Genomic DNA, 25,678 nt, shown 5'->3' on the forward strand with positions numbered 1-25,678 from the left:
GCTCAGATGGGAGGTTGCAACTTCTACGAGTGGCACGACGATCCCATTGAAGATCCCTTCCTGAAGCAACTACTGATTGATTTGCGAGACAAGGTTCGCCTGCTGGAGAGGATGAATTCTGAACTACACAGGGGAGCGATGGCTGTGCAAGAGAGGCAGGTTGTCCAGGCAGAGAATCGTCTAGCTCCAGTAGCTCGTCTGCCTGCGACTGCAAGGTGTGGCTACTGGAAGAATGTGGCCCTGTTTGTGTTGGTTGTGGCACTGGTGTGGAATGTTTTATTTGTCTAGGAAATTTTTTGGTAGCCCAGTTTGGATAATATCTAACGTTGGTGTCCAAACATGTATCCCCATGTCTATCTTGTAACTGCAGCACATGAAAACTAGTTTGACATAACTTGTTTGCATTTAGCTCTGATAAGATTCATTACAACATGGGATTAAAATGGGGAGATGCTAGGCACACAAATACCATATCTAGTCAAGCTGTCCCACAAATGGCGACCTCTTCCTTAAAACAACAATGTTTGCCTACAGAACGACAAATGACCCTTTAATTGCTTCGAGCGAGTCGCTAGCAGCTTTTGTTTGATTTCCTTGCGTCCTCATCAGCTCGTACAGCATGAGGTTGCTGTGCGATACGAGTGTTTCCTACGAGATAAGATAGTCAGCGAGACATTAGTTTTTTTGAATAATTAAATCATCCTCAGGGGCTGGGTGTTTCATTCAATCTGAAGAGCTTACTTTGGTGAGTGGGATTTGCAACTTGTCACCGTCATAGTTCCTTGCAAAAAAAGTGGCACATAATCCGGCTTCGTCCCTGCATATTGAATTAAAGAATGGAAACCAAGAAGTGAGAATTACTTGACAAGGATAGTGGTTGTTCATGTATAGGCAGTGGTGGATCAGGGGGGCTTACTTGTGAAATTGTTCTCTCATTATGATTGGAAATGTACGTGTCCAGTGAGTTGATTCACAATGCCATGAACTGAAAAAACTATAGAGGCAGTTGAACAGAGCAACATGAAGTTTGTTGCTCACAAATTCATGGATGCTGACTCGGCGATTACTGTATCCGAATGGGCCGACAGCAGGGTCATAAACGACGATTCGCTTGCGCAACATGTCAAATGCATAAACCACCCAGCCATCTGGGAGAATAGCTGGAATAAACCACTGACAAATGGACATGGAAAAAAAGTGATTTCAATGGGGATGTAAGGTTCCACAAAAAAGGAAAGTGTTTGAATGATGTCGGATTACCATGCGGCATGATGCTGGGTTGCAAGAGGCGGTTCCCTCCCGCAAGCTAGCCCTAATGGAGTGCACAATCAGTGGGTCGGCATTGGACAGAACAGTTGTCTGCACATTCAGAAAGGGGGTGCGGTCAGTAAAAACGTGTCATAAAATTCAAATTGGGGCATGGTATGATGGTGTCGCTCACCGCAAAATTAGGCTCGATGTATTTCCTCCACATCATACCAGGGGTGTCTTTTGAGAAGCTCATGTCAAGTTGGGCAAGTCTGCGGAAGATGGAAGTACAAATTTCATGGGACATTTTCTTGTGTGCCACAAGCTGTTGCTGAATATCTAAGCCATCCACTGAGATGAAACGAGGTTTGGGGTGTACAACCCATGGCCTGTTAATCAGAAAAGATGAATGGCAAAGGTTAGTGCTTGCCTCTGAAAAATTAGAGACCCATCAGTGTATGTTTGCTGAGTGGTTATGCTTGCCTCTGAAGATTTAAGGTAGAAGCTGCTGCCATCCAGTCTCTTATAGCTCTGAGAGCGTTCTCGGGTGGTGGTGCGGTTACTGTACCAACAACCCATGGGTCTCTGCCGAAATTGCATTTAGGAAGGTCGATCTTCAAAGGTGCGCCTTCAGTAGTTGATCCAAACAAGACGCACTCAGGAGATGGCCGGATCTCAGCATAATATGTTACAAGAATGGCCGTTAGATCATCGTACATACTGGCAATCATGCTAGCAATCTCCATAACCGATGAATCCTGTGCTATGGACATCTGGCTTTGCTTGTCAATCTCATCGCGTGATCATTGCTTCTTTGCTAACCCAGAGTGCACGCTAGATGATATACTTCCTTCCCTTTTTCTAGATGCTGTGCTGGTAGCTGACATGGCTCCTGCGAAAGTAATAACATGAAGGATGTTGGGATTGTTTTGTTTCTTGGGGAAGTTCTTGGAAAAGCTTCATGTTCTTGACGTACCTTCATGGTGGCCTGGTGCAGGCAAGCGTGGCCCAACCTTGCTTACTAAAGGAGTGTTGAATTGGTTCTGGACTGTTGATGTTGTAGGATGTGGTTGACAGTTGGTTATGCCTTCACCATTCAAAATGCAAGATTTGCGGCCGAATGCCTTGCAGCAGGTACAACTTTCTGCTAGACAGGCCATAAGCTTGTCTGTGAAAGTGAACATGTTTGTCTGGAATGCTTGGCACATTTCTGTTATATTAGCGAGACCACGTGCATTCTGCTCGCGAAGAAGAATACCCAGCTTCTCTGCTGACTAAATGTTTGTTAGAGAGATAAATGGTTAGTCACAAGGCATGAATATGTGTCATCACAGGGCAACAGAGAAATGGTCATGTTTGGGCACACTTACTATGCTCGGGTATTTTGTGCGGATGTAATTTGAAAAATCTTGTGGGCCAGTCCTTGTGTAATTACACCGTATCATTGGCGTGGATGGTATGCTTGCTCTTTTAGGGGCTGTTGCTTGTTTGGGGGGATTTAGGGAGCATGTATCTTTCGCCTGGAGTTCAATCAGCTGGCTAACAGAGAGCTCGAGCCGAACCTAAAGCAAACAGTGAGAGTTTTTAGGATGGTGCGTGAAAAAACAAGTACAAGAAAATATAGCACAAACCGCAAACTTCAATTATTAAGAAGACGATGATTACCGCTCCCCCGTGGTAGGAAATCACCCCAGGAGATATGTTCACTTCAATCTTCTCAACCATCTTCCTCATTGAATCATAATCATACAAACCTATGCGTGGGGTTATTTCTCGTGGCTTGTTTAGTATACCAAGGTCGAGACAATCGAGAACAAAAACCTGATTTATATGTAACGACAACATAGAACAAATGCATTAACATGGGCTCTAGATTGGCACAGCAAGAAGATTGAAAAATGAAAAAGCTCACTAGTTTGTGCAAAGTGGTCCACATACCTGCAGAAACAAGTGACAACCAACTATGTGGATGGTTGAGTTTCTCTTTGAAACATCTGTCTTGAACTTTCTGACGGCTTGAAACAAGTTTTTCAGTACATACCCTCCCCAGTTCCAACTCTTGATCTTGCTAATGTCATTCAGTGCAGCCCAGAAGTCTATGGATATATAATCATGTTTGGAGGTGGGAGCCAGCACATGACCGATTATAAAAATAACAAATGCAATCTTGAAACAGTCCTGCTGTATTTGGGAGGACGTTTCTGATAAAGCTCCAAGCAAAACATTTTCAGCTGCTTTTAGGCTATGTGTGCCTTTGTCGCTGAATGATGCTGCCATTCGGGTGTACTCGATGTAGGCTTCTGATGGCTTGACACCTTCGCCGTTTATATCGGATTCACCGGAGGGGGTGCCAAAAACATAATTAAGATTCTGTTCGGACAGTTCAAGCACGCCCTGTTCCTCAAGGTTGATTGTGCTGGATTCTACATGCACTCGGTCCATTAAAAAAGCGCTATACTTCAGATTAATCTTCTGCCATGCCTTCACCTCTAGAAACCCCCCAAAACCAGTCTCCATAACTAGCTGCCGCTTGAGATCACTGAACTTGGCAACAACTGAACCAACTTTGAGCAATGAAAGCCTGGAAGTAAAACATGGTGTCCCTGGTAATCCAGTGGAACCACCTGAACCATCCTCGTCGCTAACCCAATCTTCTGGGGATTGGTCACTATTTTCTACACGATTAATCACCATAGCAGCTTGTATCCCGCTAAATAAATCTGTCATCCTCACTTCTCTAACTGCCTCACGGCAAAAAACTTCTGCCTATGCGAACAGAAGCGAGCTAGGGATGAGCAAAACACCACGAACAGAGAAGGATACGGCACCACAACGCGAGAAACATAGGAGGGGGGCGAGGGTGGGTACCTTTCGGGAGAACTCTTCCGCCGTAGGCCACACGCCGCCGGCCAAGAATCAACCTCGGCGTCGCCTGGACGCCCGGGGATGAGGGAGTCGGTGCTCCGGCTGGCTCCTTCAGACCAAAAGCAGGGGAAGAACAGCGGGGGTTGGAGAGATGAATGTCCGGGGCAGGGATAGATGGAGACAACTGTGGGTGAGGTGACGGCGTAGTAAATTCCAATAAGAGACATGACTCTGAAAAGAGAACCAGGATGCGCGGCGCAAAGTTGATGCACAGCAGCGGGCCTCACGCATAATACCTGAACAGGCTAATGATATCTCTATGGTTATTAGCGGCCGTCACACCTAAATCCTGAACGCCTCCTCGACTTGAAATGTTCCAACCAAGTGTTTAACTTGTGTTAGATAACCATCATCACATGACATGCATCGTGGAAAATGTACTGAACGCATGGGGCACATCTTACTAACCCAGAACCTTGTCAATATCATGGGCAAGACATGAAATTAGTGAAACAAAACAACTTATTTGGTTCAGTACGGTGAACTGTAACTAAAGGAAACCAACTTGCGTGTTAGCTGGTCGTCAGAATGCCACGTCGTCCCGATTGAAGAAAATTGTGGCTGTGAATCACCAACGTTGCTCCACAGGGGAAATACACTTCGTACATGTCTCCGCCGTCCCCGGTCGAACATGTACAGCTCGCCAAAGCGGCCGCGTACATGTCAGCTGCGAGATAGAGGCCTATAGACTTTTGCATGTGCGTGGGACCTGGCTCCTCCAATACAGGCCAAAAATAAATGAAATACGCGAGGGATACGCGGCGAGCGGGAATCCACATGGCGTTTTCACGGCCTAGATACCGGCCTGCCACCCTGCAAAAAAAAAGATACCGGACTGCCTGGTGCGCGGCCGCTGTTCGCATTTTCCGCAGGGAAACCCCCTTTCTTACAAAAAAAACTATATATAGGTTCTCATAAGACATGCAAATGGCGATTGCTTATGTCATGATGAGGTTGTGATTTGCAGGTTTATAACAATGGATGAGTCTTTTCTGCTTGAGAACCGTGATGTGTTGAGAGCCATGTAAGAAGAGTACTCTGCACAACTGATTGCCTCCAGTCTAGATTTTCCAAGCTAATCAAGACACTGTTATCTGTTGAAACTTACGTTCCCACAAACCATCTTGCAGGGCCGAATGTGGCATTATGCTGGTTTAATTTTACGTTTGTGACCGGACAGACATATTTCCATGGAGCAACAAGGTAACTCCGCTGCTCTCGTTCCTTAGGGCATGCATTTGTAACATGTTTTTTCATTTGTCCTTTTTGTTTTGACAGAACTACAGCCGCGACCTGTTTATGTTTCTATATATTCTTCTCATCATAGCATCGACACTTACTTCGTTTAAGAAGCACCAGGAGGTATCTGCATTTTCTGGAAACTCCACACTCTATCTTAATCGCCACCAAACTGAGGAATGGAGAGGTTGGATGCAGGTTAGTAGTGATACTTCACCTTAGTACTTTTTGTTTTGCGGAGTTTCTCTAAAATTGCATTTACTAGAAGAATAGTCTGTAAAAAAGGTTGGGCTATATAACAGATAGTGCTAGACTAGAATAGACCAAGACAAACGGGGGCCACCTGCAGTATCCCTGGATTTTTAAGGAAGAATGAGATACAGAGAAGGCCTCTTGTTCTTTACATATATAAGGAGTATGGGGTAGATGGTAGTCTTAAGTAAGGTCTGCGAAAATGTTAAGGATAAGAAATGATTCAAGGAATTTGTTTGGTATTTTCTATACAATGAAAATTTTAACGAATGTGGTGGTTTTAGGGAACCTCCTAGAGTTGCTCTTAGTCAGAGTTCTTAGTCGAGTAATGCTACATTCACGGATAGTTACGGAGTTTTACATGGTGATTTACACTTGGCAGGTTGTGATTGGATTAGGGGGGGTGTTGGGGAACGTAGTAATTTCAAAAAAAATTCCTACGCACACGCAAGATCATGTGATGCATAGCAACGAGGGGAGAGTGTGATCTACGTACCTTGTAGATCGACAACGGAAGCGTTTGGTTGATGTAGTCGTACGTCTCCACGGCCGACCGATCAAGCACCGAAAATACGGCACCTCCGAGTTCTAGCACACGTTCAGCTCGATGACGATCCCCGGACTCCGATCCAGCAAAGTGTCGGGGAAGAGTTCCGTCAGCACGACGGCATGGTGACGATCTTGATGTACTACTGTAGCAGGGCTTCGCCTAAACTCCGCTACAATATTATCGAGGACTATGGTGAAAGGGGGCACCGCACACGGCTAAGAGTACGATCACGTGAATCAACTTGTGCCTATGGGGTGCCCCTTGCCTCAGTATATAAAGGATGGAGGAGGAGGAGGCCGGCCAAGGCAATTGGTGCGGCCAGGATGTGGAGTCCTACTAGGACTCCAAGTCCTAGTAGGAGTCCACCAAGAGGGGAGGAAGGGAGAAGGAAGTGGAGGAGAAGGAGAGGTGGCCGGCCCCCTTTTCCCTAGTCCAATTCGGACCAGAGGGGAGGGGGGGCGCAGCAGCCCCTTGGCCCTTTCTCCTCTTCCCACTAAAGCCCATCAAGGCCCATTGCTTCTCCCGTAACTACCCGGTACTCCGAAAAATACCCGAATCACTCGGAACCTTTCCGATGTCCGAATATAGTCGTCCAATATATCAATCTTTACGTCTCGAACATTTTGAGACTCCTCGTCATGTCCCCGATCTCATCCGGGACTCTGAACTCCTTCAGTACATCAAAATGTATAAACTCATAATATAATTGTCACAGTAACCTTAAGCGTGCCGACCCTACGGGTTCGAGAACAATGTAGACATGACCGAGACATGTCTCCGGTCAATAACCAATAGCGGAACCTGGATGCTCATATTGGCTCCTACATATTCTACGAAGATCTTTATCGGTCAGACCGCATAACAACATACGTTGTTCCCTTTGTCATCGGTATGTTACTTGCCCGAGATTCGATCGTCGGTATTCCAAATACCTAGTTCAATCTCGTTACCGGCAAGTCTCTTTACTCGTTCTGTAATACATCATCTCGCAACTAACTCATTGGTTGTAGTGCTTGCAAGGCTTAAGTGATGTGCATTACCGAGAGGGCCCAGAGATACCTCTTCGACAATCGGAGTGACAAATCCTAATCTCGAAATACGCCAACCCAACATGTACCTTTGGAGACACCTGTAGAGCTCCTTTATAATCACCCAGTTACGTTGTGACGTTTGGTAGCACACAAAGTGTTCCTCTGGTAAACGGGAGTTGCATAATCTCATAGTCATAGGAACATGTATAAGTCATGAAGAAAGCAATAGCAACATACTAAACGATCGGGTGCTAAGCTAATGAAATGGGTCATGTCAATCAGATCATTCACCTAATGATGTGATCCCGTTAATCAAATAACAACTCTTTGTCAATGGTTAGGAAACATAACCATCTTTGATTAACGAGCTAGTCAAGTAGAGGCATACTAGTGACACTCTGTTTGTCTATGTATTCACACATGTATTATGTTTCCGGTTAATACAATTCTAGCATGAATAATAAACATTTATCATGATATAAGGAAATAAATAATAACTTTATTATTGCCTCTAGGGCATATTTCCTTCAGTCTCCCACTTGCACTAGAGTCAATAATCTAGATCACATCATCAGGTGATTAACATCGATAGTGCACATCATCATGTGATTAACACCCATAGTTCACATCGCCATGTGACCAACACCCAAAGGGTTTACTAGATTCAGTAATCTAGTTCACATCGCTATGTGATTAACACCCAAAGAGTACTAAGGTGTGGTCATGTTTTGCTTGTGAGAGAATCTTAGTCAACGGGTCTGCCACATTCAGATCCACATGTATTTTGCAAATTTCTATGTCAACAATGCTCTGCATGGAGCTACTCTAGCTAATTGCTCCCACTTTCAATATGTATCTAGACCGAGACTTAGAGTCATCTAGATTAGTGTCAAAACTTGCATCGGCGTAACCCTTTATGACGAACCTTTTTCACTTCCATAATCGAGAAACATATCCTTATTCCACTTAAGGACAATTTTTGACCGCTGTACAGTGATCTACTCCTAGATCACTATTGTACTCCCTTGCCAAACTCAGTGGTAGGGTATACAATAGATCTGGTACACAGCATGGCATACTTTATAGAACCTATGACCAAGGCATAGGGAATGACTTTCATTCTCTTTCTATCTTCTGTCGTGGTCGGGCTTTGAGTCTTTACTCAATTTCATACCTTGTAACACAACCAAGAACTTTTTCTTTGATTGTTCCATTTTGAACTACTTCAAAATATTGTCAAGGTATGTACTCATTGAAAAAACTTATCAAGCGTCTTGATCTATCTCTATAGATTTTGATGCTTAATATGTAAGCACCTTCACCGAGGTCTTTCTTTGATAAACTTCTTTAAAAACACTCCTTTATGCTTTGCAGATTAATTCTACATTATTTTCGATCAACAATATGTCATACATATATACTTATCAGAAATGCTGTAGTGCTCCCATTCACTTTCTTGTAAATACAGACTTCATCGCAAGTCTGTATAAAACTATATTCTTTGATCAACTCATCAAAGCGTATATTCCAACTCCGAGATGCTTGTACCAGTCCATAGATGGATCGCTGGAGCTTGCATATTTTGTTAGCACCTTTAGGATTGACAAAACCTTCTGGTTGTATCATATACAACTCTTCTTTAATAAATCTATTAAGGAATGCAGTTTTGTTTATCCATTTGCCAGATTTCATAAAATGCGGCAATTGCTAACATGATTCGGATAGACTTAAGCATAGATACGAGTGAGAAACTCTCATCGTAGTCAGCACCTTGAACTTGTCGAAAACCTTTTGCGACAATTCTAGCTTTGTAGATAGTAACTCTACTATCAGCGTCCGTCTTCCTCTTGAAAATCCATTTATTTTCTATGGCTTGCCGATCATCTGGCAAGTCAACCAAAGTCCATACTTTGTTCTTATACATGGATCTCATCTCAGATTTCATGGCCTCAAGCCATTTTGCGGAATCTGGGCTCACCATCGCTTCTTCATAGTTCGCAAGTTCGTCATGGTCTAGTAACATGACTTCCAGAATAGGATTACCGTACCACTCTGGTGCGGATCTCACTCTGGTTTACCTATGAGATTCGGTAGTAACTTGATCTGAAGTTACATGATCTTCATCATTAGCTTCCTCACTAATTGGTGTAGTAGTCACAAGAACAGATTTCTGTGATGAACTACTTTCCAATAAGGGAGATGGTACAATTACCTTATCAAGTTCTACTTTCCTCCCACTCACTTCTTTCGAGAGAAACTCCTTCTCTGGAAAGGATCCATTCTTAGCAACGAATGTCTTGCCTTCAGATCTGTGATAGAAGGTGTACCCAATAGTCTCCTTTGGGTATCCTATGAAGACATATTTCTCCGATTTGGGTTGGACCTTATCAGGATGAAACTTTTTCATATAAGCATCACAATCCCAAACTTTAAGAAACGACAACTTTGGTTTCTTGCCAAACCACAGTTCAGATTGTGTGCCCTTTTAAACGTGAATGCAGCTGTCTTTAATGCATAACCCCAAAACGATAGTGGTAGATCGGTAAGAGACATCATAGATCGCACCATATCTAATAAAGTACGGTTATGATGTTCAGACACACCATTATGCTGTGGTGTTCCAGGTGGCGTGAGTAGTGAAACTATTTCACATTGTTTTAACTGAAGACCAAACTCGTAACTCAAATATTTGTCTCCGCGATCAGATTGTAGAAACTTTATTTTCTTGTCATGATGATTTTCCACTTCACTCTGAAATTCTTTGAACTTTTCAAATGTTTCAGACTTATGTTTCATCAAGTAGATATACTCATATCTGCTCAAATCATCTGTGAAGATGAGAAAATAATGATACTTGTCACGAGCCTCAATATTCATCGGACCACATACATCAGTATGTATGATTTCCAACAAATCTGTTGCTCGCTCCATTGTTCCGAAGAACAGAGTCTTAGTCATCTTGCCCATGAGGCATGGTTCGCAAGCATCAACTGATTCATAATCAAGTGATTCTAAAAGCCCATCAGCATGGAGTTTCTTCATGCGCTTTACACCAATATGACCTAAATGGTAGTGCCACAAATAAGTTGCACTATCATTATTAACTTTGCATCTTTTGGTTTTAATATTATGATTATGTGTATCACTACGATCGAGATCCAACGAACTATTTTCATTGGGTGTGTAACCATATAAGGTTTTATTCATGTAAACAGAACAACAATTTATTCTCTTACTTAAATGAATAACCGTATTACAATAAACATGATCAAATCATATTCATGCTCAACGCAAACACCAAATAACACTTATTTAGGTTCAACACTAATCCCGAAATTATAGGGAGTGTGCGATGATGATCATATCAATCTTGGAACCACTTCCAACACACATCGTCACTTCACCCTTAACTAGTCTCTGTTTATTCTGCAACTCCCGTTTCGAGTTACTAATCTTAGCAACTGAACTAGTATCAAATACTGAGGGGTTGCTATAAACACTAGTAAAGTACACATCAATAACATGTATATCAAATATACTTATGTTCACTTTGTCATCCTTCTTATCCGCCAATCACTTGGGGTAGTTCCGCTTCCAGTGACCAGTCCCTTTGCAGTAGAAGCACTTAGTCTTAGGCTTAGGACCAGACTTGGGCTTCTTCACTTGAGCAGCAACTTGCTTGATGTTCTTCTTGAAGTTCCCCTTCTTCCCTCTGCCCTTTTCTTGAAACTAGTGGTCTTGTCTACCATCAACACTTGATGTTTTCCTTGATTTCTACCTTCGTCAATTTCAGCATTACGAAGAGCTTGGGAATTGTTTCCGTTATCCCTTGCATATTATAGTTCATCACGAAGTTCTACTAACTTGCTGATGGTGACTAGAGAATTCTGTCAATCACTATCTTATCTGGAAGATTAACTCCCACTTGATTCAAGCGATTGTAGTACCCAGACAATCTGAGCACATGCTCACTAGTTGAGCGATTCTCCTCCATCTTTTAGCTATAGAACTTGTTGGAGACTTCATATCTCTCAACTCGGGTATTTGCTTGAAATATTAACTTCAACTCCTGGAACATCGCATATGGTCCATGACGTTCAAAATGTCTTTGAAGTCCCGATTCTAAGCCATTAATCATGGTGCACTAAACTATCAAGTAGTCATCATATTGAGCTAGCCAAATGTTCATAATGTCTGCATCTGCTCCTGCAATAGGTCTGTCACCTAGCGGTGCATCAAGGACATAATTCTTCTGTGTAGCAATGAGGATAAACCTCAGACCACGGATCCAATCCGCATCATTGCTACTAACATCTTTCAACACAATTTTCTCTAGAAACATATCAAAATAAACACAGGGAAGCAACGACGCGAGCTATTGATCTACAACATAATTTGCAAAATACTACCAGGACTAAGTTCATGATAAATTTAAGTTCAATTAATCATATTATTTAAGAACTCCCACTTAGATAGACATCCCTCTAATCCTCTAAGTGATTACGTGATCCAAATCAACTAAACCATGTCCGATCATCACGTGAGATGGAGTAGTTTCATTGGTGAACATCACTATGTTGATCATATCTACTATATGATTCACGCTCGACCTTTCGGTCTCCGTGTTCTGAGGCCATATCTGTATATGCTTGGCTCGTCAAGTATAACCTGAGTATTCTGCGTGTGCAACTGTTTTGCACCCATTGTATTTGAACGTAGAGCCTATCACACCCAATCATCACATGGTGTCTCAGCACGAAGAACTTTCGCAACGGTGCATACTCAGGGAGAACACTTCTTGATAATTTAGTGAGAGATCATCTTATAATGCTACCGTCAATCAAAGCAAGATAAGATGCATAAAAGATAAACATCACATGCAATCAATATAAGTGATATGATATGGCCATCATCATCTTGTGCTTGTGATCTCCATCTCCGAAGCACCGTCGTGATCACCATCGTCACCGGCGCGACACCTTGATCTCCATCGTAGCATCGTTGTCGTCTCGCCGAGCTTGTGCTTCCACGACTATCGCTACCGTTTAGTGATAAAGTAAAGCATTACAGCGCAATTGCATTGCATACAATAAAGCGACAACTATATGGCTCCTGCCAGTTGCCGATAACTCGGTTACAAAACATGATCATCTCATACAAAAAATCATGTCTTGACCATATCACATCATAACATGCCCTGCAAAAACAAGTTAGACGTCCTCTACTTTGTTGTTGCCAGTTTTACGTGGCTGCTACGGGCTTAAGCAAGAACCAATCTTACCTACGCATCAAAACCACAACGATAGTTTTTCAAGTTGGTGTTGTTTTAACCTTCGCAAGGACCGGGCGTAGCCACACTCGATTCAACTAAAGTTGGAGAAACTGTCACCCGCAAGCCACCTATGTGCAAAGCACGTCGGGAGAACCGGTCTCGCGTAAGCGTACGCGTAATGTCGGTCCGGGCCGCTTTGTCCAACAATACCACCGAACCAAAGTATGACATGCTGGTAAGCAGTATGACTTATATCGCCCACAACTCACTTGTGTTCTACTCGTGCATATAACATCAACATATAAAACCTAGGCTCGGATGCCACTGTTGGGGAACGTAGTAATTTCAAAAAAAATTCCTACGCACACGCAAGATCATGTGATGCATAGCAACGAGGGGAGAGTGTGATCTACGTACCTTGTAGATCGACAACGGAAGCGTTTGGTTGATGTAGTCGTACGTCTCCACGGCCGACCGATCAAGCACCGAAAATACGGCACCTCCGAGTTCTAGCACACGTTCAGCTCGATGACAATCCCCGGACTCCGATCCAGCAAAGTGTCGGGGAAGAGTTCTGTCAGCACGACGGCATGGTGACGATCTTGATGTACTACTGCAGCAGGGCATCGCCTAAACTCCGCTACAATATTATCGAGGACTATGGTGGAAGGGGGCACCGCACACGGCTAAGAGTACGATCACGTGAATCAACTTGTGTCTATGGGGTGCCCCTTGCCTCAGTATATAAAGGATGGAGGAGGAGGAGGCCGGCCAAGGCAATTGGTGCGGCCAGGATGTGGAGTCCTACTAGGACTCCAAGTCCTAGTAGGAGTCCACCAAGAGGGGAGGAAGGGAGAAGGAAGTGGAGGAGAAGGAGAGGTGGCCGGCCCCCTTTTCCCTAGTACAATTCGGACCAGAGGGGGGGGGCGCAGCAGCCCCTTGGCCCTTTCTCCTCTTCCCACTAAAGCCCATCAAGGCCCATTGCTTCTCCCGTAACTACCCGGTACTCCGAAAAATACCCGAATCACTCGGAACCTTTCCGATGTCCGAATATAGTCGTCCAATATATCAATATTTACGTCTCGACAATTTCGAGACTCCTCATCATGTCCCGATCTCATCCGGGACTCCGAACTCCTTCGGTACATCAAAATGTATAAACTCACAATATAACTGTCATCGTAACCTTAAGCGTGCGGACCCTACGGGTTCGAGAACAATGTAGACATGACCGAGACATGTCTCCGGTCAATAACCAATAGCGGAACCTGGATGCTCATATTGGCTCCTACATATTCTACGAAGATCTTTATCGGTCAGACCGCATAACAACATACGTTGTTCCCTTTGTCATCGGTATGTTACTTGCCCGAGATTCGATCGTCGGTATTCCAAATACCTAGTTCAATCTCGTTACCGGCAAGTCTCTTTACTCATTCTGTAATACATCATCTCGCAACTAACTCATTGGTTGTAGTGCTTGCAAGGCTTAAGTGATGTGCATTACCGAGAGGGCCCAGAGATACCTCTCCGACAATCGGAGTGACAAATCCTAATCTCGAAATACGCCAACCCAACATGTACCTTTGGAGACACCTGTAGAGCTCCTTTATAATCACCCAGTTACGTTGTGACGTTTGGTAGCACACAAAGTGTTCCTCTGGTAAACGGGAGTTGCATAATCTCATAGTCATAGGAACATGTATAAGTCATGAAGAAAGCAATAGCAACATACTAAACGATCGGGTGCTAAGCTAATGAAATGGGTCATGTCAATCAGATCATTCACCTAATGATGTGATCCCGTTAATCAAATAACAACTCTTTGTCAATGGTTAGGAAACATAACCATCTTTGATTAACGAGCTAGTCAAGTAGAGGCATACTAGTGACACTCTGTTTGTCTATGTATTCACACATGTATTATGTTTCCGGTTAATACAATTCTAGCATGAATAATAAACATTTATCATGATATAAGGAAATAAATAATAACTTTATTATTGCCTCTAGGGCATATTTCCTTCAGGGGGGAACCCAGCTGAAATTCAGGGGGGCGGTGGAGAGAATTATGGAAAGGGCCCGTAAAACGCCCGTAATGAATCCATGCGTTCAGCATTTTCGTTCTTAGTCATATCTATGGCTGGAGATTTTGCATGAGTGTGATGGCATTTTTAATATGCACGTTTTGGCCATTCATCCTTTCAGTTTACTATATGAAGAGAAATACCAAACTAATTGGCTATACTTTAAATTCAAAGCTAGTTTTTTTCTCTCCAGTTTTGTGTAGTTGTATTCTGCATGTATGTATGTTTTATTGAAATTCTAATTATTCAATCTGCGTTTCTTTTCAGGTCTTATTTCTGATGTACCACTATTTCGGTGCATCAGAAATATACAATGCAATTCGTGTTTTCATTGCTTGCTATGTTTGGTTGACTGGGTTTGGGAATTTCTCATACTACTATACCAAGAAAGATTTTAGCATTGCCAGATTTGCTCAGGTGCCGAGTCTACCTCAACCTTTATCTCTTCCGCCTATGATAAATTTCACTCACTTTGATTTTCGGGACAATATTTTAGACACTAATGACCAATGAATACACTTTTAATGCAGATAATGTGGAGGCTAAATTTCTTTGTTGCCTTATGTTGCATTGTCCTTGACAATGATTTTATGGTGTATTATATCTGCCCAATGCACACCCTATTTACACTCATGGTGTATGGGACACTTGGTCTGTTTAACAAGTATAATGAGATACCATCACTTATGGCTATCAAAATTGCTTGCTCCTTCTTGAGTGTCATTTTGATATGGGAAGTTCCTGGGGTATTCAATGTTTTGTGGAGCCCCTTTACGTTTTTTCTTGGTGAGTTATATTCATATATTTCTCTTTGAATTATCATTCCAACTCATGGATCAAGATTAATTGTATATCTTTGTTTTGTTTTTTGTCCAATTAGGCTATAAACACCCAAATCCTTCCAAGTCACACTTACCATTGTTGCACGAGTGGCATTTTCGATCTGGGCTTGATCGATACATATGGATTATTGGAATGATTTATGCTTATTTCCACCCTAATGTAAGATTTTCAAACATGTACATGTACTTCCCTCTTTTCATTATGCATGCATGAGTAGTCGATCTTTTTTAAGTTGGGCTATAAGCATCTATTATGCAGAGGCCGGGGGTTATAAACTCTTCCATTATCTGCAAATGTTTGTTTTGGAGTCTCTCCTTATATACATAAACAGTAATACAAGTTTTAGAGCGGTTGGGCTTTTTTAGAACCGTTCGTTGATGTCGATCTAACGGCAGACAAATACGAAGTACTGGGTAGTACTCCGATGAAAGTATGCGAAAGTACTAAAACGAGTGGGGCCGGTACTCGTGACAAGGTGGGGACGCGTTTTAATCTAGGGGCAGTTTAGTCCTAGGAAAATTTGCACGCACCGCCCCTCTCGTCGAATGCATAACCGCCGCCATGGTGCTACACATTCCACAATTACTCATCGGCGGCCATCTCCTCCCTCTCCTCCAAGTCCACCGCACTCATCTCCTCCTTCTTGCCGCTGCAACTTCGCTCCACTCAGGCAAACCCCCCCACCCCCACCCCCTCTTCGATCGAAGCAAGAATCGGCAGATCGAGCTGATGGCCAGCGGCGAGAACACCGACTTCGTGCAGATCGCCGGCGGCGACCAGGTCAAGTTGGCTAGGTTGAGGGAGATCCGTTCTTGGTTTGACAACACAAGGCAAATGAGCTGGACTCTCAAGAAATTGACGAAGAAGGAGAGGGCAAAGCTTTGCCCCCCGCCCGCACAACCGATTCACAAGATCGAGATCCTCCTCTGGGCGATGGAGCAGGCCAATTCGTCTAGCGAGTGGACCAGGCGGAGGTGATGGGCGTTCAGATCCAGGGTAGAGCATCCACTGGATCAGGAACCCACCGTGCACGAGGTGCCGTTGCAGATTGTGCAGCCTCCAACCGAGTCACCGGAGACTCCGAAGCGCAAGATGAGGAGGACAGTGGTCGCGACCTCGCTTCCGCGCCGTTCTCCACGCTTCCTTCGCCGCTCTCCTCGTCTGAACGGCGGCGGTAGCTATGTTTAGAGTAAGCTTCCCCACTCCTCATCTTCCTACTGATCGTGCTTACATCGTGGTGATACTGATCGTAATAGCTCAGAAAGGGAATGCTAGATGGCATTTTAATCTCAATGAATTGCATGAATATTTGAGTATATGGATTTGGAGGATGGATTATGATGTATGTGAACCCTAGGCATCATATGAACCGTAGGAAAAATTAGTAATGTTCTAGTGGTAGACACTGAAATATTTCGGTACACACCGGTAGGCACTAAAATATTTCGGAACTGCCCTAGGCAAAATTTGAAATGTTGTAGTGGTGGACACTAAAATATTTCGGTACACACCGGTAGGCACTGAAATATTTCGGTACTGCCCTAGGCAAAATTTGTAATATTCTAGTGGTAGACACTGAAATATTTCCGTACACACCGGTAGGCACTGAAATATTTTGTTACTACAATTTCAGTACACACAGATGCACACTGAATTATTTCACTACCGCAGTTTCAGTACACACCGGTACACACTGAAATATTTCTGTACTGCAAATTCTATACAAAGTTGGCATTTTGTCATTTATTTGTGAATTAATCCATGCATCATATGGCCTAACTTTGTACATGAGTTTGGGTCAATTTCATGTCTATTTATTGTTAAAATTATTGTCATGCCATGAAACACAAGACAAGTCACTGACCCAAGCTTGCAAAGATGCCATATCAATGTTGCTGATATGAATATGCATGTTTTCACCAAGTCTTGTGTCTGAATTAAAACTGAGCATTTTTTCTTGATGGTATCCATGGATCTATAACTCCTATGAATTTGCTCAGGTTGGATGTTTTGTTCTCCATCATTTGTACTAGCATTCTGTGCGATTAGATGCCATGACAAGACCCCTGGCATATTTATTTTCTTGCCTCCAACATCCCATGTGTGTTTTGCAGGAAAAAACCTGGAGTTCACCAGGCTGGCTGAAGTTGTGAGGCTGGGAGGCTGATGGTGCTGCTACTGGCTGATCCTTCTTCTTTCAGCTTCTGTTCGTCCTTTCTCAAGCCGTTGGACCAGGGCTAGTTCCCTATGTGTTGTTAATGTATTAAGTAGTTCCTTCGAATTTGTAGTATTAGTTAGTTTGAATGTGGAAGTACCTTAATTTTTAGGAACGAAATGTTGCTATGTATGACCAAGGGTTTGATACCTTAATCTTTGGATAATTAGTTATGTGAACTGTTGGATGTGGCGCACAACAAAACGCCTCTACCATTGATACTAGTTAAACATTTCGGTCCAATTAAAGACCAGCCACTACCATATAGAACAGTTAGCATTTCATACTACAACCTGGCACGTAGAAAACATCACACAGTGGAATAATCCCAGCGAGTAGACCATTTATTACCGAAAACATCACAACATGTCAGAAGTGTTTTAAGCATTTTATCGTTGCAAAAACCTTAGAAAATCCATACAAAAAAACCGATTTATTTTAAGCGGTTGTGTGGATGACAAGGGGACCCACTTGTGAGATCGATAGCAATTGATGGCAAACCGCAGGAGGTGCATGACCGCCACGTCCCCACGTGGAATGGGGACGGCCGGGTGGGTGTGTCAAGTCAAATCGGCACCCGCGGCGCCTCGGTAACTCCAAGAGGCAGGAGCAGTGCATTTCTTCCCCAAATCGGGTAGAAAACCCTCGTCCTCTCTCGAACCTAACCACCCTCTCTTCCTTCCTCACCACCTCACCACCCTCTCCTCCTTCCTCACCACCCTCCTCCCTTCCTACGCCTCCCTCCTCCCTTCCTACGCCTCCCTCCTCCTGTCTTCGACCGACGATGAAACGCGGCCGTGAAGATGCGGCGGACGAGATGGAGGCAACCATCAGAGCAGAGCGGTCTGCTGCCGTGGCTGCTGCCGTGGGTGGAGCGGCTGAGTCCGCTCTAGTGGCAAAAGCTGGCGGTGCAGCGACCGATGTGCCTGCTCCCACTGCCATCGCAGCCGTTGAGGCACCCGTTGGCGAGCACAAGGTCGGGGAAGATCTGTAGGAGGAGGAGATGAGAAGTCTGAAGCGCCAGGTGCATGACGAAATCGAAGAGCTCTACGAGGAGAACACCATAAAGGAGTTCGACGTAGATTGCAGGAAGGGCAGCGACTTCGAGGAGGATGCCATCGACGAGCTATCTGAGGCATTACTCTATTTTTTTCATGCCATTGGGGGTTTTCTTATTAACTAGATGAGCATCAATTTCACTTGGGCGTGCTAGTTGTATGTATGTAGGATTGTAGGGATCTAGCATAGATCTTCATGTTGGATCTGGATTTATAAATCTGATTCCAGCAGATACTCTGGGTTTTTTTCATGGCATTGAGGTTTTTCTTGTTAACTAGATGAGCATCAAATTCACTTGGGCGTGCTAGTTGTACGTATGTAGGATTGTAGGGATCTAGCATAGATCTTCATGTTGGATCTGGATTTTTAAATCTGATTCACATTCTGATTCCAGCAGATACTCTGTTTTTTTCATGGCATTGGGGTTTGTCTTGTTAACTAGATGAGCATAAGTTTCACAAGGGATACATTAATGAAAGAAGTGGGGTAATGAACCCAAATACAAGAAAATGTTCATGGCAGGGATACATTAATGAAAAAAGTGGGTTAAACAATGGATATATGGTAGGATTCTCATAGCTATTTCTAGCGATCTCATGTGCCACACCATTGGCTTCCCTAGGACAGTGACAAAATGCTACAGTTCCTGATTCATTTTAGTTTATGTAGATGAATTAATTTGCACACATGTTCATAGATGATTAGTTTGCACACATGTTCATAGATGATCCATTTGCAAATTCTATACAGATTTCCATTTTGCAAAGGAAGTGATTGCTCCCTTAATAATTATGGGCTGACACTACATATCCACTGGATACCAAAAAATCAAAACATTTCATCTAGCCAATTTTCCACAGTATGTTATCTAGATGATCACAACCACATCTCTCATCAATATGAGCAGTGAGACACCCCATAGCTCCTTTACCAATTTCCTTCTGAAACTTATCAGGGTCTAACAATGTTGGAGAAGCAGTATTGCCGCTGTCAGAAAGAATAATGGTTTCTTCATTCCAGTAGATAGAACAAACCCCCCTTGTGTGAAACATGGAGGAGTATAATGAAGCCATTTTTCTGATTCCAATAAGAATTACACCTGTAACAAGTATCAAATATCATTAAACCAAGCCACTTCATGAAGTCTTTCATGTGTTAATTATGTACTACTTGTACACTAATCTATAAATGCAACTATTCCGTCGTCCATATTTATGCATGTCAATTTCTTTGGCTCAATTATGTATGTGCACATACGCCTTATTTCTAGCAAATAGATAGTTGCCATGTTACACATGTGTACTTTCAAAACATTTAATTAAAGGCAATGTACCATAATAGATTAGCTGAGTTCTTCTATGTGTACTAATTCACTAATTCACAGGAGGATGACGACGACGTGGACTACAGCATGGACAGCAGGCACAGCAAGAGCCGGTACACCCTGAGGCATCTGATTGCTGGGAAGATCAAGTACCGTTTCTTTGGCAAGATTGGGTGCCCTTTCTATTGCAAGGTGACCGGTGGCGGCATAGATGGCATGATCCAGCATGCCTTCAGCACTGGTAATGGACATGGTAAGAAGCATAGTGCCAGTACTCTGGCTAAACATGCGGCCTATGCACGCTTCCTTGAGATTGTCAAAGTCAATGAGCCCTACAACATGCATTCAAGAAGGGAGAGAAGTAATGTGCTGCTAGAGTGCTGTTGCTGCCCCAGGACCGCCGTGTCCTCTTATGTTATCTATGTTTGTTTGTTGTTCGACTCTAAAACTGATGTCCTATGGTGTGTCTGAACCTATGTTGAGCGGTGGTTGATCTGCCGTTTATGTTAAGAGTTTGCTGCTACTCTGGTTTAGTGTTCCAAGTTGTTAATACTATTTTGGTGATGCATGTTAAGCCTTGTACAATGCTAGATGCTTAGGGTGGTGCTTAGAAAAATAAACAGGGTTTTTCTGAAGCACCGATGCCTATTTCTACAGGAGAGACGCCTAGTTATGCGTCTATCCTGTACAAATAAGCACTTGTGCTTAAGAAAAGCCTGGTTTATTTATATAAGCAACTCCCCTAAGAACCTTGCATTGTACAAGGCCTTAGCAACTCAAGTTCGTACGGTGGTCTATGTTATGGTTGTTGTGTTATTCTGCCGTACGGTGATGCATGCTAGAAACTCTAATAATATGACTATGGTAGTTATAGCTTGGCATGACTATGTTTAGTGTATAACTCGGCATGTTCCTGCCATATCTATGAGCAGTTACAACTGAACTATGCATTAATTTTTGACAAAATTAAAGCATGCAAATGATTGCCGATTCCACCTATTGCCAAATCAAGCTTTGTACTGATGATGCATTAGATATTGCAATAAGTAGATGATGCTCATGATTGCCAAAAGTATCTATTTCCACTTTCTGATAAGAACTAAACGTGTATCAAATGATGCTAAAAGTAGAGCATGAGCATGAGAATGTATCAATGCATTAGATATTGCAATAAGTAGAGGATGCTCATGATTGCCAAAAGTACCTATTTCCACTTTCTGATAAGAACTAAACGTGTATCAAATGATGCTAAAAGTAGAGCATGAGCATGAGAATGTATCAATGCATTAGATATTGCAATAAGTAGAGGATGCTCATGATTGCCAAAAGTACCTATTTCCACTTTTTGATAAGAACAAAATGTGTATCAAATGATGCTAAAAGTAGAGCATGAGCATGAGCATGTATCAATTGATGATCAATTGATGCTACCTATTTGTGTTTGAATGGGCTCAATAAAGCTGGTGCTGGTTTATGCTCTCTGCGTGACCGTGATGGTAACGAAGACACTTGGTTGGCTATGGTCTTGCTGTCAAATTTAAGTTTCAGTTCTTTAAGACTCTTTGTTTTTGCTGCTTCTCGGGATCGACTAGCTTTCTCGGGCGTCCACGTGCTCTCTTCCTTTTGGGGGAGTTGGGTGCACCATTTTGGGGGAGTTGGGTGCACCGGTATCCTTCTGGGAGTTGGATGTGTCAGGTTCGTTGGAACCATCAGGATTGTTGACTAATTGTACATCCTCTTCTGAAGCATCAGGTAGAACTGCTTGCTGGGCATCATACACCTCCTTCTGTATAAGAGAGAGTGCTGCGTTAGTTCTAATCATGAGACTTATGAAATAAATGATATATTCTTGATGTAGCGCTAACCGTTATGGGGAACTTATATGATTCGAGACGAAGCGCATTGCAATTTGAATGCAGTAAGGTTGTACATATTTTCCACCTGAAAATATCTATCCTTGCCTATATTGGATAACCGACACTGACGTCAGCATAGCTTTCAAGCTAAACAAAGTACAAATTTAAATTAGGCATTCAATTACCTGGTTCAAAATATCGGTCATTTCATCCCCGTTCCATGACAACATGTACTGCAGTGTCCAAACCGCACAGGAAGTCCTGCGATGTTTAGTTAAAGATCAGTAATCTTATTCGTGTACGCAAATAATAATTTATGAGGCCATGCGTACCCATCGGTCTGTTGTGGTATGTTCTCATAGCGTTTTTTGGTCCATTCGGCAAAATTGATGTTCTTAGCTGGTGATATCAACCCTTTCTTGACAGCTTCGTCAATGCAGAACTGAATCGAGTCCACCTAGGGTACGACGAGTTATACATAGGGTTACGGTACTTTGGGAGCTCATGTTCCATGCGGATCAAAAGAGGCAGCAAGAGAACACTTACAAGAGAATCTTCCTTGGTCTTGTCGCAATGATAATTCATGGAGTTCAGAGTCTGAATTTCTTTTTTGTCAAAATTAAACATCATTAGCATCCAATGGTTTTGGTGTACATTCAGTGGGACATGCACCTGCAGTAAAATTTGGGTTGGGTTGAGAACCGAAATTTGTCGTGTACAGTGTGTACGTAAACTATGAAAGTGTGGAAAACGTGTACCTTTCGGCGCCCTACAAATTTTCCTGCTACACGAGCTAACCATGAGGCTGCACGTCCAACAGGAACCACCCCCTTCATTTGTAACAGCTTTTCGGTTTCTTGAGGGGATATGATTGAGGTAGTATCATTCTCAATTTGGCTAATGCGAGCATATGCCATAATAACCTGCCAAATTTTCAATCATACAATAATAAGACAGTTGTTGCAGTAATGATGTAGAATAGAGTATAATGGGCTTACATCACCATAAATGTATTTGTCGTCCAAATTTCGCTTCAGATTTTCTGCTGTGAGGGTAATGTCTCCGATTCTAGCTATTTCAACAGGGTCGTATGTTCCGCGGATGTAAACGGCTGTCTCTATGTCCTCATCCGTGAACTTGTAATCATTACCAAAGACAGGCTTCATCGGAGTTAATTGTGGTTCCTCATTGTTTTCCGTCACATGTCTTGCACTTGGTGTACTCGAAGTCCCTGTCGTGAATTGGCTAGCCCTAGGAGTTCCTGTCAGGGATGAATTGCACACATTGACTTGATCCTACAATGAACAAAGGTAGTTCATCATTAGTTTGTTACTTTTAGATATTAACGTGTTGGGCCATATTGATCACCTGCACGCCTCCTTTCTGTGACACTGATTGTCGGTTGCTTGTAAATTCGTATTTTAATTCCTGTAACAATGCAAACAATAATGAACATGAAGGAACATATTCATAAAAAATACAAAATGCACAGTATGACATACATGGAGTTCCCTCCTTAAGTCTTTAATTTCGTCCTCGGCCTTCGACAACCTAGGATTAGTGCCAGTTTTAGTCTTCATGTCGATCAAGTCTTCACCTAGAGTCTGGTATTTGACATCAAATCTGTGCTCAATTTCCATTAACTTCCTGCCTACCTTCTTTTCATGATCAGCAATGCGTGCATTCATGACTTCAACTACCATTTCAATCTGTGTAAACAAAATAAAACCCCGTTGATAACAATAGCTAAATGAATGAGGTTCCATGACACCTATTTGTGATATTGCAAAAACAAATAGTCTTTGGAGTACATACTTGCTGGCTACTAAATTGTTGTCCTTGTGATGGTGCTCGATACGAATCATGTTGATGCACATGTTCATCTTTTTTTCTTGGAAAATTATTAGAATTCTCGGACGGTCATTGAGGAGCACAAATTTCCATGACAGCCTATTTTTAAAAAATATAATGAACCATTAGTACCAAATAAAAAATTGAATATAGAAAGTTCAATTTTAGATAGGTACCAGCCCGTTATGAAGACCTCCTTTCTCGTAAGCATCGCTTCTTAAAGTAGCCATCATTTCGTCCCATCGTGCGATCAATGGAGGGGGTCTAGAAGCATACATTAATCGGCCACTACGCACGTGCTCCCAGTACCAATACTACACAATAAATTAGTTCATCACCATACAGATATGCAACAGAACAATAATTAAAGGACATTAAGTAGTGATCTAGCACTAACCTAGAGCAGAATTAGATTTCCTTGTAGATTTACGTGATCTTGATTTCTAAACTTGTGAACGGACTTGAAGAAGTGATTAAGTGTGAAACATCCCCAGTTAAATTTCCGAAGGTTTTCAAGATCTGTAACAAGGTTGAGAAATTTCGAGTCCACATAATGTTGTGTTGTTGGTGCTAGAACAGTACCAATTGCGTACAGAATGAACCGTCTCAGGAAATCGCCGTCTGGGGCTTTGGAAGCTCGGATCGTCGTTTCAAGGTCAGAAATCAAAATTTGCCCATTGTTTGCATAGGCGGTAAACAATTCTGTGTCGGTTTGCATTTCCAGATGTGGCTCTATATCCTCCCCTTCTATCGGAATGCCAAATATACCTTGCACGTCCTCTTTTGTTATAGGAATTGGCGTTTTACCGATGGTAATGGATTGCGTGTCCATATCTATGCTCTTGGCTAGTCTAACCAACATTATGCGCCGTAGAGTCACTTCATGCATCTGGGTTAGACCGCCAAGACTAGTTTCTGATATGATGTACTTTTTGTGGTCTTGTGACAACAGTTTCATGGTTTTTCCGAACCTTGTCTGTGAGCATACTAACTTCATATGACCATGCTTTTCGGCGAGTTCCTGTTACATGCCATTAAATATTACTGAGTACACCTGAATTATGTGTATGAAACGATTGTACACAAACAGTCAATTACTTACCGCATCGGTAATTTCGGAGATGGGCTTTTCTCCATTATGAAGGTTCGTATCTGAAACTGACATTGCTGGCTCGTATGCAATTAATCTGAACAAAATTGGAAAATGTATAACAAAATTAGCAGAGAATTAATTTTAACAAAATTAACTGGGTCATTTAACATATGATCCACTTATGGGTTTAAGCACAGAACCTATTTGGGTGCAAAACCTATGAGGGTTCAACTACTAAAGGAGCGGCGGACAACGATTATAAAGAGTTACGATCAGGTAATACCTTATCTCGGAGACGGTGCCACGGAGTAGATGGTGGCGGTTAGTGCGTCGCAAACTATAAGTGCCGGTATAGCACGGTCGACGGCGCAAAGGAAAAACGGCGCGTTCACGTGAGGAGGGGGCAGCGAGAAGAACACTGACGTCCGAGCCCTCAGATCACGTTGGCGGTGGGTGGCGAGTGGTGGCCGCCGACTCCTGTATTCCGTGGGCAACCGGTGTCTCCGATCTGATCTTGCAGCGGTCGTGGGAGGTGCAGACGGCCCGGGTGGTTAGAATGCGGAGCTGTAATCACAGGATTTAGGGAGGGTTGGGCCGCGTGAGTTATGTGAGATTTGGATAAGTGATATAAAGAAATAAGAAAATCTTGTCAACTCGTTTAGGTCTTTAGGGGTTTAGGGTTTAGGGGTTTAGGGTTATTAGGGTTTAGGGGTTTAGGGTTTAGTGGGGGGGGTTAGGGTTATCAGGGTTCAGGGTTTAGGGTTTAGTGGGAGGGGGTAGGGTTATCAGGGTTTAGGGTTGAGTGTTGACATGCAAGCCCGGAAATGAGCGTG

General features: G+C 42.9%; 1 protein-coding gene and 1 pseudogene across 2 annotated transcripts; one reads left to right on the top strand and one right to left on the bottom strand.

The window, feature by feature from the left end:
- Nucleotides 1-384: 384 nt before the first annotated feature.
- On the bottom strand, nucleotides 385-4,596 carry LOC123105877 (uncharacterized). 2 transcript variants are annotated; one of them, XM_044528045.1, is made up of 11 exons: nucleotides 4,117-4,593; nucleotides 3,187-4,014; nucleotides 2,914-3,069; nucleotides 2,619-2,810; nucleotides 2,225-2,522; nucleotides 1,732-2,140; nucleotides 1,442-1,637; nucleotides 1,261-1,359; nucleotides 917-1,173; nucleotides 742-817; nucleotides 385-648 (listed from the first exon to the last, which is right to left on the bottom strand). In XM_044528045.1, the coding sequence occupies exons 6-11, from the start codon at nucleotides 2,019-2,021 to the stop codon at nucleotides 529-531; spliced, it is 1,038 nt and encodes a 345-aa protein (XP_044383980.1). In that variant the 5' UTR covers nucleotides 2,022-2,140; nucleotides 2,225-2,522; nucleotides 2,619-2,810; nucleotides 2,914-3,069; nucleotides 3,187-4,014; nucleotides 4,117-4,593; the 3' UTR covers nucleotides 385-528. The 2 variants fall into 2 exon arrangements, with proteins under 2 accessions (XP_044383980.1, XP_044383979.1); XM_044528044.1 differs by lacking the exons at nucleotides 385-648; nucleotides 742-817; nucleotides 917-1,173; nucleotides 1,261-1,359; nucleotides 1,442-1,637 and having other exon boundaries at nucleotides 1,734-2,140; nucleotides 4,117-4,596.
- Nucleotides 4,597-4,685: 89 nt separating this feature from the next.
- LOC123101779 (protein REDUCED WALL ACETYLATION 3-like) overlaps nucleotides 4,686-25,678 on the top strand; it is a 34,441-nt pseudogene continuing 13,448 nt past the window's right edge.

The sequence above is a fragment of the Triticum aestivum genome, chromosome 5A (assembly GCF_018294505.1).
Source record: "Triticum aestivum cultivar Chinese Spring chromosome 5A, IWGSC CS RefSeq v2.1, whole genome shotgun sequence".
Classification (NCBI taxonomy): domain Eukaryota; kingdom Viridiplantae; phylum Streptophyta; class Magnoliopsida; order Poales; family Poaceae; genus Triticum; species Triticum aestivum.